At 42.0% G+C, this 13,936-nt stretch overlaps 1 protein-coding gene across 1 annotated transcript in view; it reads left to right on the top strand.

Moving 5' to 3' along the window:
- Nucleotides 1–13,936, top strand: part of tmem260 (transmembrane protein 260) — a 32,714-nt gene that overhangs the window by 4,979 nt on the left and 13,799 nt on the right. The window contains exons 2-3 of the mRNA XM_036594079.1: nucleotides 347–378; nucleotides 2,668–2,819. Coding sequence (XP_036449972.1) covers nucleotides 347–378; nucleotides 2,668–2,819 — 184 coding nt within the window. The remainder of the gene's footprint in view (nucleotides 1–346; nucleotides 379–2,667; nucleotides 2,820–13,936) is intronic.

Here is a 13,936-nt window from a genome sequence, read left to right on the forward strand (position 1 = left end):
GTATGTGAGAGAGATAGAGAGAGAGTATGTGAGTGTGTGTGCATGTGGAACATGTGCAGTGTACTCTGTTGCAGACTGGGGAGTATGGGAAGACTGAATGCGCTTGCCTGTGTGTGTGTGTGCGCCTGTGTCTGCATGGGGATCAGGGGAGCACACGCGATGGAAGAGAATGAGCGTGTCGCTTAGGAAATGTCACACTGGGAAGATTTGCAGGTTTTGATCCGGGCAAATTAATGCAAAACCCCAGTGCAAGTATTTGATTTGGGAAAACTTTCGGGAGCGGACTTGTCTCTTAATAATAATTATTGGGTTTACATTAATTTCCCTCTCTGTTTTTCTACCACAGGAGAGCTGATCACCGCTGCTTGTGAGCTGGGGGTAAGCATTAGCCGTATTGTTTAATCAATTCACTCATTAACTCTTATAAGCATTAAGGAAGTTTAATTAAGTATGGGGGGAGAAAAAAAGCTGATTAATTTACTTTTCAGGCTACAGGTTTTTTTCTTCACCCCCTTTTTTATGCACTTCTTTTTACTAAGTTAGGACTAGAGAATGCTATAATTTGCAACCCTGTTCTTCAAATCCAATTAGACTGAATAGTAAGGCAATGGCTTTTGTAGGCTTTGCCTTATGTACGGTATAAGGCTTATTATACTCCAACCCCTCTTCTTTTTGTGCGTGTATGTGTGTGTGCCTGTGTAAGCCGCAAAGAATGAACTAAATCGGGTTACCAGTTATAATAAGTTTTATTATTTAATAAAGTTTATTACGCCGCCATGATCCTTTTAGGGAGGCTGTGGCAGTGTCAGTATGCCAGTAATCCCTCCCTCTGTCCGTGTGGCCTGCTTGCCTGCCGGCTCTCCCCAGGGTTAGAGGGGTCTCTCCGGGGCAGAAGGCCGGCGGCCCTCCCCTCCTGCTCCCTGGAGTCCCGGATCCATTCTGCCTTAAAGCTCTCCGCGGCAGGGTTCTCGAGCTGTGTGTTCTGCACGTCTGTTACTGTACCACACGCACATACACACACAGACACAATAACACCTTTTCTCCTTCGGCATGCACTCTCACAACAAGCATGCCCTGCATGATGTCATATATCTTCACCATACAAGTGGAAGCATTTCTGCCACACACAACATGCACATATACACACCACACAGACACGCACGCCTCCATTTCCACCTCATGCTCACCTTGTTGGCACGGCAGAGTGCCCTTCCTGACCCTACCATCTGTTTGCCATACTGTCTCTGTTTCTTCTGTCCTCTCTCTGTCCTCTCTCTCTCTCACTCTCTGTCCCTCTACTAGTCGTATAACATTTCTGTTCTCTCTATCTCTCCAGTGAACTGGGTGTACCCCTTGTCTAGAGCTAAAAACAAACAGATCTGTGTAAATTACAGCTGCAGTGCTTAGTCGAGTCAATTAGATGTCAACAATGTTGATTATGCCTCATGCATGACCCCATTTGTAACAGTAAAATCATTTTATCAGTTTCACTCTGTAGTTAAATGGAGCTAATTTCTGCTGCTGTATAAAATATGTACAAGGGTTAATTTCTTGTTGGATGCATGAGCGAGTGCGTGAGCTTGTCCAGAGCATAACTTGGGTCGGTATGACAGAGCACTAATTATATACCTTATCATATGCTTTCTTGTTGAAAATGGTATTTTCTGACATAAACTAAATAAAAATCCTAGAATTTACAGCTTTGTTAGATCACATTCTTTACATATCAAATAAATGCAACAGCAGCATTCAGAAATCGGGTTGTTAATGGAAAACAGTAGATAAATGGGAAGAAATAACCACATTTTTGAGTCAACCTTAAAGGGTTAAAAATAAAAGTACTCTGTGATGCTTTGTAATGTTCCTAGGACACTTGAAGTCATTCTGCAAGACGCTACAGGAAGTGTAGGGGGCGATAAGGCTTCTGTCATTTTATTATACCATCAAAGAAGAAATTGTTGCAGTGACAGAACTTAGAAGGATGGTGGCACTGTGACAGGAGCAAAGTAAGAAGAAAGCGCAGAAGATATAATTAATCAGAATAATGTAGAATTAAGTTAATTGTTAGTTGTAGCTCTAGTGTAAATTGCGGTCAGTGATTGTAGATGGAGCACGGCTGATTGTGGTCCTAACTGCCACGTTGAACTCACTAGGTCATACTCTTCCAGTTTTCTTGAGGGTTCCCTATCTTCAAACAGCTCTCTCTCTCAGTCTCTCTCTTTTTCTCTCTCTCCCTTGCCCCCCCCCCACCCCACCCCCCTCCGCTTGCTCTCAGACATCTCCGTGCTCTAGAGTGTGCTACGTTTTCTCAGCCTGCCGTGACTGTGTGTGTTATCAGGCCAGTAGGAGTGAGACAGCCTTTAATAGCTCAGCCCCTTATCGCTCCTGAGGGGACTTAGTGCCTAATTGCTGGGAAGGCAAGGAGACAGGAGATCAGGGTTTTGGAGGGTGATCGGGAGGGGAGGAGGAGATGATGTGTGCGTGTGCGCCTACCTGTCTGTGTGTGTGCAAGTGATATGGAGAATAGTACCAAACCATAACTCGTGAACATGGGGCTGCCCTCTAGCAGAGAGCAGGAAGAGCATGGGAAGGTATGAGTAGATCAGGTTTCTTAGACTCTTGACCTAAACTGTTATCTTTACTTTTTAATGCTGTGTTTTTTCTCAGGTGGCCCACCCCCCTGGATACCCTCTCTTCACCATGCTGGCCTTTCTAGCCCTTCACCTATTGCCAGGCAGTTCTCCTGCACACAGCATTAATGTGCTGTGTGCTCTGCTGGGGGCAGGGGCCAGCGGGACCCTCTGCTACACTGTCTGTAGGTAGGAACCTCCTGTATCTTTTCAAGGAGCCCTAAGATGGTCTGCCACAATATCTTGGGGCATGGGACTAATTTTCAGTGTTGTATGTGGGAGTGGTTGATTGATCAGCCCATTGCTGGCTGGAGCGGTACAGCACATACACGTAGAAAAATGCTGCACATTAAATGCTGCACATTAATGAATAGTCTAAATAAATGATAAAAGTCACTTAATAATTAGTATATATAAATAATATATAACAGCAAAATGAAAATTAACAACCAATCCAATGAACAACGTGCAAATTGCATTCTTGTAGGAGCCTTCAGACAGTTAGACAGCCACAACTGTGGAAAGTGCTCTTAAGAAAGACGAACACACAATAATAAAGGCGTCTACACGCAAGACTGACATTTTCAGTCATGACTAACGCAGATGGAAAATAACTACTAATAATCTACAGGACTGTGGGTGGGAGCAGACTAAAATGTTTAGGTTAGGAGTGGGAGCAGAACAAATGGTGACAGTTTTCTGCAGGCAACAGCAGGATGAAGTCTTCCATTTGGGGAAAAATGTCTGAAAAATCTGGAGAACTTGGTTACAAGCGGTGACAATTTCCAGTATATGGCAAATCATTGTTGCGTCACAGCAGGAAAGAACTTATTTCGGTGGATAACGCTGGTAGCACTGCATTGATACCAAAGGATTTTGTTCTAATCCGGAGAGCAGGCCTAGACTGGCCATTGGGAGGCCATTGGCTTGGCCTGACCTGGCAGTTGGCCTGGATGTTCAGTCCAGACGCAAAGACGAACTAAACCGAGCACAACGCAGCCACATCCATACATATGTCAGCACACCTGCTCTCCTGCTCTCTCCCTATAGTATACCATGGGAATGGCCTAAAATGACCATTTAGAGTATGAACGCAATAATCGGTATGTGTTTATATGGTATGCGCTTAATTAATGGTGGTGTGCAGTAGAACTAGCTGGAGAGCTAGCTTAGTCAGCTAGCCTAGCATTGCAATTTATACTCAAAACTTCAAAAAAGGATAAGAAAATGAGAAAAGGTGGAGCTGAAAGGAAAAGAGAATGTGCTCAAAGGGAGCAACAGGTCAGCCAGAAAAAAAAAATTGCCACCTGTACTCACATGACCACTCTGACATATAGCTTGCTAGCTACTGCTATAGGCTATTCACTGTGTCAGAAGTATCAAATTAATCCACCATCAACAAAGATAATCTATGCTGTTGATTTTCAGTCTCTGTCTAGCTAACAGATTTTTTTAACATGCATGTTTGGCACTGGTTATGAAAATAGCCCTGCTTCTGCTTCTTAGCCAGTGCCCAAAGAATAACTGATAGAACTGACCGTCTTTAATAATGAGTAACCCTTCTCCTGGACATGTATGCTTTTTTTTGCTTTCAGCCTGCCAAGCTGCTGAGTAATAACTTGATGTTACCAAATATTGAAAATATTCTATGGGATGAGAATTATTTTCACTTTGGACATCAGTGTTTTTTTTTGTGTGTGTGTGTGTGTGTGTGTGTGTGTGTGTGTGTATGTATGTGTGCTCAATATCATTTAAAAGTCTAAAATCACTTGGAATAGTAGTCATTTTTGTTATTTTAATTGTTAATAACTTATGCAAGGTAAATATTTTAATTATGGACAACAAAGGTTACTTGTAGAATTTAGGAAAAACTATACTTTATGAAAAAAATATTATATTATTACAATAAATACTTTTTTAAATAAACAATAATTGTGAAGTTTTTGCCTAAAGATTTGATTAAAACTTTTCAAAAAGACATGCTGAATATTAATTTTATTGTAACTTTATTCTCAATGTTATACCCCTTTATACCATTCATTATAGAATCTTCTAAAGCTCTGTTCTTTATTTTAGACATGTAACTTTTTTGCATATTTATGAAAATTACTCGAAACCTTTGACATTATATAGTACTACCATCATTTTAGACATTTATATACATCAACAACAAAAACAAACAAAATTACTGTTATATTACATGTACAGTCATATGCAGCATGTGCAAAAGTTTGGGTGCCTTGGTCAAAAATATTTTGTTGATATTCTAAATAAAAATAAGTGCACATTCTGTGAGAACACACTTCTGCACATTTTGAAACACAACACAATTTTGTGAAGTTAACAGAGTAAAAAAAAAAAAAACATAAAATACGGCTGGTGCAAATGGTATAGTGCATTTCATATTTTATGTTTTACTATTTTCTAATATATATCAGCAAATTAATAGGAATTGCGCACTAAAATGTGCCGGAACATGCCATATTTAAGTTTGTTTCCTATAGTAAATCTGTTATTTTCACTTCAAAATCAGCAAAACATGTCTATCTGATAATAAAAATGTTTGAAAAAGGTAAATGGTTCACCATTAGCAAACAGCTGACAGAATAAATAACAAACTTTCAGGACCAGATGGAAACTTATTCAGATTGCAACTGTAGTTAAGAACAGGAAACACTTGAATCGTATTCAGTATGTACTTGGGAAAATGTTATTATTACTACCATTGTTTTAGTCAGCCAGTGGTTCTGTCTGTTCTGTTTAGTGAGCTGCCCCCCCACTGACTAGATGTGAGTTATCCACCTGAAAATATTGCCAACCTTCAAGTTTAAAACGCTAAAATGTGCAGGGCAGGGTAGAGCTGGGCGATATGGCCAAAAATGTTATCACGATAAATAAAATTCATATCGTTCGAAATCGATACATACTGCAATAAATGTCAAATCATTATTTCTTTCAAGTTTGAAGGCTGATTTTTGCTCCTGGGTGGTTAACTTTTGTTTTAAACAATCCTTTATGATCGGAACATGACAAACCCTCACCGAACAGTGGAACATTTCACAAATCTGTCATGGGAGAGTTGGAGAAAGTGTCTGGTGAGCTGTTTTTACCAGCTGGAAAAGCATGGCTATTTTGTAATAGTCATAATTTAAGAAAGAAAACAGTTTATTTTTAGCTGGTGACGAGCGCTCGGCTACCCCGTTACAAATGACATCACGGTATTCAGACACCAGCTAGCAACGACTGGATTTCTCTATACTACTCGTAGTAGTTTAAGTGGTGAACCGCAATATATCAACACCAGACAAATGGAGTCCTCTTTTTAGGTATGTTTAAACTGAAAGCGGTGCTTTTGTGTCGTGTTTGATCTACAGTATCATCAATTCTCCGTGCTGTGTGAGTGACGAAGCGCTGCTTCAAGTTAGCCAGCTGCTAAAAACAGCTAGCCTGGAAAGCTAGCGCTCTCCCGCTCTCCGATGCCTCACAGCTTCCTCAGTTTACTTTCGTTTAAATCAGGGCTGTAACGAACATGAACCCACTTCTTTCTTTCACTTTCGTCGCTTGTGAACGCACTAATACTTAAATATGACTGTCCGAGCGCTGTAACAGCGCTGTAGTTGTGAGGATTGTGATTGTGATTTAACACTGCTAAAGCTGGTTAGGATGTACAGAAAGAGGTGAGTTCGCTGTAGGACAGTACAGTTACACCACTGACCTCGTCACTCACGCTCGGTCACAGGAGAACAGATCGCCGGTCGCTCCACTCAAACAGGGAATGTATAACTCCGCGTTTCAGCCGTTGCTAAAGACTGATCTTACTCGTGGCCCCCTCCCTCTCTAATCATGTAGAAAAACACGGAAGTGCGTCCCTCTCCTGGTGACAGCAGAGTAGTGTCGCTTTCCTTGCAGTAGAAAACGCCACCAAGGCTTTCGCTGAACGTGGAAGTGTGAGAATGGTGTATTATATCGAACATTTATCGAACATGTCGTATCGCTCTATCGAGGAAAAGTTATATCTCGATAATTATCGTTATCGTTTTATCGCCCAGCCCTAGGGCAGGGGTACTCCAGGACTACGACTGTTTTATGTAATGAATTACAAAAGGGATGCATTTTAAAATGTGGTGATTTGATATAGGAAGAACATCCGTTTTAGTATGGCATAGCATATGCGTGCTATTTATTGCTGCGTATGAAATTTATATATAAACCATGCACTATGGCTGTGTTGTCATTGTTAATCTTAGTATATTCACAGTAGCAGAAGTCACTAGAGCACCTTTGCCTCTAATTACTAAAGAGGAGAGGCCATCTCTCAAACACAGTTTATTTCAAGCTACTTTTCTCTGTCTACCACCTACTGTTGCTGTTCAATTTTAAGTATATGTCCAGACATATACTCATGTTGATGCATGTAACTGCTGTGTAGGACTCCCTAAATGACGTAAATGGTGTATGGCTTGCCTGAGGTCAGAGGAGCCACTTCAGTTGGTATTGCAAAAAAGGCTGACCAAAGATTTGGCCTGTGGCTACATGTAAAATGCAGCCCCTGCTCTTAATCCCAAAAGGATTTAGATCTAATTTTGGATTAGCGAAACTAAAAAGTCATTACCCACAGCCCATGCTTCCCCCTTCCTCCTCCCCTCAGCTGATGAGTGCTAAGGATTTCAGCGTAAACTCGCTCTCTCTTGCTCTCACTCGCTCTCTCTTGCTCTCTCTCACTCTCTCTCTTTCGCTTACACAGATATACACATACTGTTACACATACAACATACAATCCAACCCTAAAGCCCTCTTAGCCTTAATTGTCAGTATATAATCTATGTTTGCAATTGAAAGCATAATCATAATAGGTTTTGATGGTTATCTGTCTGCGCTATGGCTGAGGTTTTGGCTCTCACGCTTGTCTGCTGGGCTGCGAGCTGTAGCTGGCAGGCACAAGATGCCAGGGCTGAGGGGGGGGAGGCGTTTCGGGGCTTCAGAGCTTCCGGCACAGTCTGGGACGCCCTTCTGGGTTGGCATTGGGGTCCTCAGGTGCTTGGTCCATGCCCAGTGGGTGTACTGAAGTGGCATACCACACGCAGTAGGAGCACTACCGGGCAGGCCTGTCCCCAGACTGCCACCCTGGCACCTTACGCCACATCATTCTGTGGGTGACCAGCTCACTCCATCCTTTCAGGGTTGAGGCTGGGAATGGTGACTGCTTTGATTCTGTGTTATTTCATTACGTTTTCATAACATTGGAATCTGTAATTGCTGTTGTCATTAGTACAAAGCAATGTGCATTGTTAATATCCTGTTAAGGGAAAAGCATTACTAATTTGCATGGGTCTGCTCATTGCTCTCCCTCCTTTGATGAGCAAGGACAAAATACCATTTAAGTTTCTATATAAACTCTGGTAGATAGTGTAAGTTAAGCAATTTCTTTTTGGTTTGCAGTAGCTTTCTAATGACACATGAGTCAGATTTACTCTCCATTATTTCAATTCCCAAATGAACAGTAATATCCAAACTTCAGGAAGATCCTCAGTATCGTGAGTCTTTGATGTTCAAATTAGGTGGATGTCTGCCTGTAGAATTGCAGAGTGAGCACTGATGGGCTTGGAAGCCATTTCTTTTCAAAGACGAAGTTCCCCGCGTCTCAGACCCAGCACTCGGCCTCCCTTTGATTTGTCAATTACAGAACACTCTTCTAAACCACATGGTTTGATAGCCAAATTGCATGTCTTATTATGTTTCCACACTGGTGCCTGACAAGCCTTTGAGGATGGCCAGCCTCAATAATAATAGTAATTGTTGATTTCATTGCATTTAAAACTGCAGGGAATATATATCATTTCTTGTGTTGGAAAGAAAATTTAACTCCAAGTTCACAAGAACTATTTTTGAACCCATAAAGAGGAATAATTTAGAAGTTTAGTGCAGCTGTCTTGTTGATTCTGAAACAACTTTTGAAAACTGGCACAGCAAGCCTTCCTTCCATATAAATATTTTCTTCTTGTGCAGGTTTGTATTAACTCATGTTGTTGATTATTATAGTAATTATGTAAGCTAATCTGAAATGTTTTAGTGGTATGTTTTTAAAATAGTAATACCTTGATAGGAAACAAATGAGGCATGATCCATGAATCAGTGATGCATATGAAAGTGGTAAACAACTATCACTCAGCATTTTCCACACCTTCCTGAGATCTTAGTTACATAACAGAAGCAGCCAGGTGGTCCAAAAGGGACTCCACCCATTACCCACCCGGCCCACTCACCCTCAGTCCTGTCTTCACGGCACCTGTGGGGAACACAACTGCCAAGATCAGACGGGCCCTATCCCGCGTGCAGCAGCTGATTACACAACTGGCTGGGCTCCAGAGCCCACCTGTCTCGCTAGTTTTGTGTTCTTCTAAGGTCCTTCACCATATGGCTGTGACTGTACTTTTCTCTGCATCGCCACTACATTTCACCCAGCCAACCATGGGCTAGGGCTTCAGCGAAAGGTTTAAACGAAGGTGTTCAGGTTAATTCCAATTCGGTTTGGTAATTCCAAGCTAATGGCATGTATATCAGAAGTGTTTTGACTCTGTTGAAGCTTTGTGAAGCAACTATGCTGGATCTGTTTTGAGAGCACGTAAGATTTAAGCAGCATGTGAGCTGGCTACACCTTTCCTCACACCTCTGTTGTCAGGTAGAAAACCGTCCCAGGAACAACAGCTCTTGGCAGCTTAAGGCCTGGAGAACATATGTCTCCGTTTATCGGCCTAATATTTAAGATGCTTTGGTTTATGGCCATGCATTTGTTGGTGGCTGACATCAGCATTATTATGTATTCTGAACAGTTTTTATTTTGGAACGCCCCCATTAGCTTTTGTAATGAATGAACTAACAAACTCCTTAAAGTTCAACCTTATCCTTACAGCAGGCAATGCTTTCTCACTGTTGAGAGCATTTCTTTTCTGTCATACAGAGAGCCCTCTTCCTTCCTTCGCATTTTTTTACCACTAGTAAATGGCCACCCCCAGCATGACCAATGGTTCATTTAACACACATGCAGTAATACATTTTAAAAGATGTTTAATGAAGATGTCTTTTCCCTCATTACCCCATTCAGAATAGGGGGAATATAGTTATTTTACACTATTACGCTATTACTTTAATTTCTCCTTGCCTGGAGGCCTAAGATTGTGTCTGCCACACTGGATGTCAGTATTACCCTCATATTACAATTCTCAGTCTCCACAGGCACTTCCTAATAGCAGTCGCCAAGCAAGGAGAGGATCAGCGTCTGCTTATTACCATACATCCCGAATTAATACAGTCTATAGGGCTGCTCATAATACAGGACCACTGATGGCTAATGACTTTGTTGAAGTAATGGTGGTGGAAAAAATTGCTGAATGACATACACATTTTGATTTTCTATTATGAGTGTGTTTGTTCACATGGTGGGAGTAGTTAGGGGATTAAAGATGGCATTCTGGGTGGAAAATGTGTCGGTGGCTGTATTTATTGTTTGGGGAGTGATTAGTTTTTAGCACACGCTGTGCAGAATGTCCTGTACTGTCCTGTAGGCGGAGTGTTTCAGCCTTTCTGTCTGCTTTCAGGTCTGCTCATAAGCACTGCATAGTTATGGTTTAGTGGTTTTACAAAACAGGTTCCATAAAGGCTTAATATTGGTTTTTGAAACAAAAACTGTGTTTTAGAGCCACTCGTGGTGAAACTTTTTTTTTAATATGCATCGTTACATTTCAGAAAATAAAAACCTAAATTGTGGCAATAGCATGCTTATAAACACAGACTATCAAAATGACTGGTCTTTGTTTAGGAATTTTTATAATTTTTCAATTAGGCAGAAATGCTGTCAACCCATGGTGGGTTTTCTCAATTTTACAATTTATGGTCTACGTTTTATGGTCTCTGCAAAAATGTCTGACATTTTTATTTGAGCTTTTTTCTAATGTCAGGTTTTTATCGTCATTTCTACAACAAAACAAATATGTACTTGATATGAGCGTGATGTCAAAAGTTACACATAACAATTTATATCACTGTGCTAAATTATTATTATATTGTATATTATATACACAGCATTCATTTTTTTTTAATGCCGTCAATGCATTTTCCTAGTTTGATCTTTACATAACATCTGTAGTTTCAGCCTGAAGCCCAGCTGCTCACACTTTGTTTCTGTGACTGTGCTACTGTAGTCTTCTCATATTTAATTGGCAAGAAGCACTAATAATGGCTGTCATGATTAAACAAGTTATGTTTGCACTGGCAGACACCTTCAGCAGCTTAGGCTGGGCAGTGCTTGTAGGAGAACTATGAATAAATCCAGCAGTCTGAGCAGAAAACTAACAGAAGCAACAGTAATAAGCTGTACTGGAAAGCTCCAGTTCCCCTTGAAACAAGATGGAGATTTGGTATGAGAGTGAAGCTCTATAAACGTGGAGGAGACGAAACCACTGACTGTATATGTGCTATAAACCCTCATAGGTTGAAACAAGAATGCACAGTTGCTCCCACTAAACGTTGGTTATTAAATATGGAACCTTAAGTTCACCCTGTGGAAATTGCGTGATTTGCACTGGTTTTAAACAGAAAAAAACTTTATTTAAGGTAAAATTTGAGCAAAGAAGATGAACACAAATAATTGTGATTAACTACAGAGAATAATACAGTTAATCACAATATATTTTTTTAAATTGTTTGACAGCCCCAACATATACATGCAGCTGCTAAATAAGGTAATTAACTTCAAATATTCTGTGAATCACTGTCAGGGTGTATTTCATGAATTGTAACATATTTTTTATCATGCAACCTGGCAAAACAGTGCTGCAGATATGCTTGCCATTTATCCTTGCTTTAGAAAGCTGAAAGCTAAATGATGTTTACTAGACAAGCAGATTGCTTAGTCTGACACTTTTTAAGTGACAATGTCTAATGAAAATGTAAGATTTATTTTGTGACTTGAATCATCTGTAGTCTGTGAGGGGAGTCTTTTTTTTAATATTTTAAACTTTGCATTAAATTTAATATGATACCATTATAGAGTCCTAAGACAAATACAGTTTGCTGTTTGTGCAACATTACTTAACGCTAATATTGATGTTAGGTCTATAAATTCACGCATGCATAGCTACCTCTGTCTCCATGAGTGAGTGTTTCAGAGCTACAGAGACTATACATACACACAGACACACAAACACACACACACACACACACACACACACACACACACACACACACACTGCAGCATTCTGCACAACACAGACAGATAAGAGCAAGCATGCCTCTGATGCTGCACTCCAGTGTCACTCACTCTCCCTTATCACAGAGTGGCGAGAGGGAGAAAATCAGAGAGAGTGAAAATCAGAGAGAGGGAGAAGGAGAAGGAGAAGGAGAGGCCCGGGTGGTCTTGCACGTGCAGAAACGTGAGATGTGTAACACGCAGCCTGTCAGACACCTTCCCTCAGACGAAGTGACACTTAGAAATAGAGAGATGTCAAGCGTTTTCGGAGGGATAGAGATTCAAAGAGGAAAAAGTGAATGTGGCTGAGTGTTCCTGTCAGCCTCACTTGCTGATGTGGTGGGGGGGACTAAGTCGGGCTGAACGTGATATTATTTCACACTGAGGACCCCTGCCTCCGGATGGCACCCCCTGCTCCAGCCCCCCTACCAGCCCTCCCTCCCTCCTGTGTGCTGGGGGTTAATTGGCACACAGGGGGGTTGAATTGAGGGCGCGGGGGGTCCTGCACCTTCACCAAAGCACTTCTTCTTTACTTCCATTCCTCCTCCTCCTCCTCCCTCTGCCTGCACAGTAAGGAGGGGTAAAAAGTGGCTGATATCACCACATACACCCCCAGTACTCTGTGACAACCCATTAGCTCAACCGCACACGCTCACACTTGCATACACTCAAAATGCTCCGTATCATCTGAGATGAAAAAAGAAAAAAGAAGAAGGCAAGGAGTGTGAAAATAAGGAAGGTGGTGGTGGGGGGGGGGTAAGGAAGGAAGCAGTGAAGTAGTCAGTGAGCATGAGAGTTCCACCACCCCCCCCCCTTTTTTTCATCCTCAGCCTCCTCTCCTCTCTGCTTTTTTTTCCCGACTTACTTTGCTTTCCCTGCGAAAGCTCCATTGTTCCCCTTCCCCTAAGTCTCATCAGGCCCTTTTGTGGCCGACTATCACAGCGGCAGGCAGAACGGGCGCTGGAAACGTCTAAATGGTATCATGGCTGGTGATTAAGCGCCGGCGCGCTGCAGCAGCGCCGCCGCTGCTTATGAGTCAGGTCTGATAAGGCGGGGGCCCTGCTCTCTACTCAATTTCAGATACCGTTAATGGAATCTGTCTTGTGCGATTGTAATGTGAGAGCGCCTAATTTGCCATGGAGCTTGAAGCTGTCAGCGGCGAGGGATTGCGGGGTCAGGAGGGACCTGGCAGCCGCTTGGCCCGCGGCGTGTATCTGCGCCGCTGAATAGAGCAGCTCTCCGCCTGTCACTTAGCTGATAGGCTGATGAGGACTCTAAGCCACTCGCTACAATGAGGAGAGGGCCATACTGCCTGACTACACCCCCCCACTACCCCCCCTTTAATTGTCAAGCCCGCAAAAATTTTCCAAGCCAGTGTGCTGCTAGACTGGGCTGAGTTTTTTTTTCCCCTCCTAGCTCTCTCCAGCTCTCTCCAAGCATCGTTCTCAACTTTTTTTTAACCCATCCCTTCATTTATATCCACTCCGGTCTCATATAGATTCTGCTCCCCTCCCTCTCTCTCCTGGCTTCCTCTCCTCTCTGCACACATTCAGATTTGTACCCTGTTTTTTTTTCTTAGCCTCCCCTTTGCCGCGTGTGCTCCCTTTCTGTGTCTCACCCTGTGTGTCTTTCTAATAAGCGGTGGGTCTTAGCACATGACAGCTTATCCCAAGTTTGCCACAATTACCGTTAAAGAGATGGGGATAGTGGTGGGGCTGTGGGATGGGGTGGGGGGGGGCTGCTCTTTCGTGTTTATGCCTTTTTAAATAGTAAAGGGTAGCCTATGTTTACTGGTATTATATGGGTCTGGTTTTCAGCTGTAGAAGAAGAGGAGTAAAGGGGAGTTGATGGATGTCTGCAGAGTTTGAGTCAAATGTTTTCATAACCAGTTGGCATAAATTTGGCCTATTTTTGTTATACAATAAACGTTATACATATGAAGGCTGCATGATGTGGACTAGAGTTGTGATTATACTGCTACATGTTGAGATTATGATATGCGTTACAATATATTAAAACACATTAGTAAACTCTTAATGTGACATTTGTTACAGAATCTGCA

Source organism: Colossoma macropomum, unplaced genomic scaffold (genome assembly GCF_904425465.1).
Source record: "Colossoma macropomum unplaced genomic scaffold, Colossoma_macropomum, whole genome shotgun sequence".
Taxonomy (NCBI): Eukaryota; Metazoa; Chordata; class Actinopteri; order Characiformes; family Serrasalmidae; genus Colossoma; species Colossoma macropomum.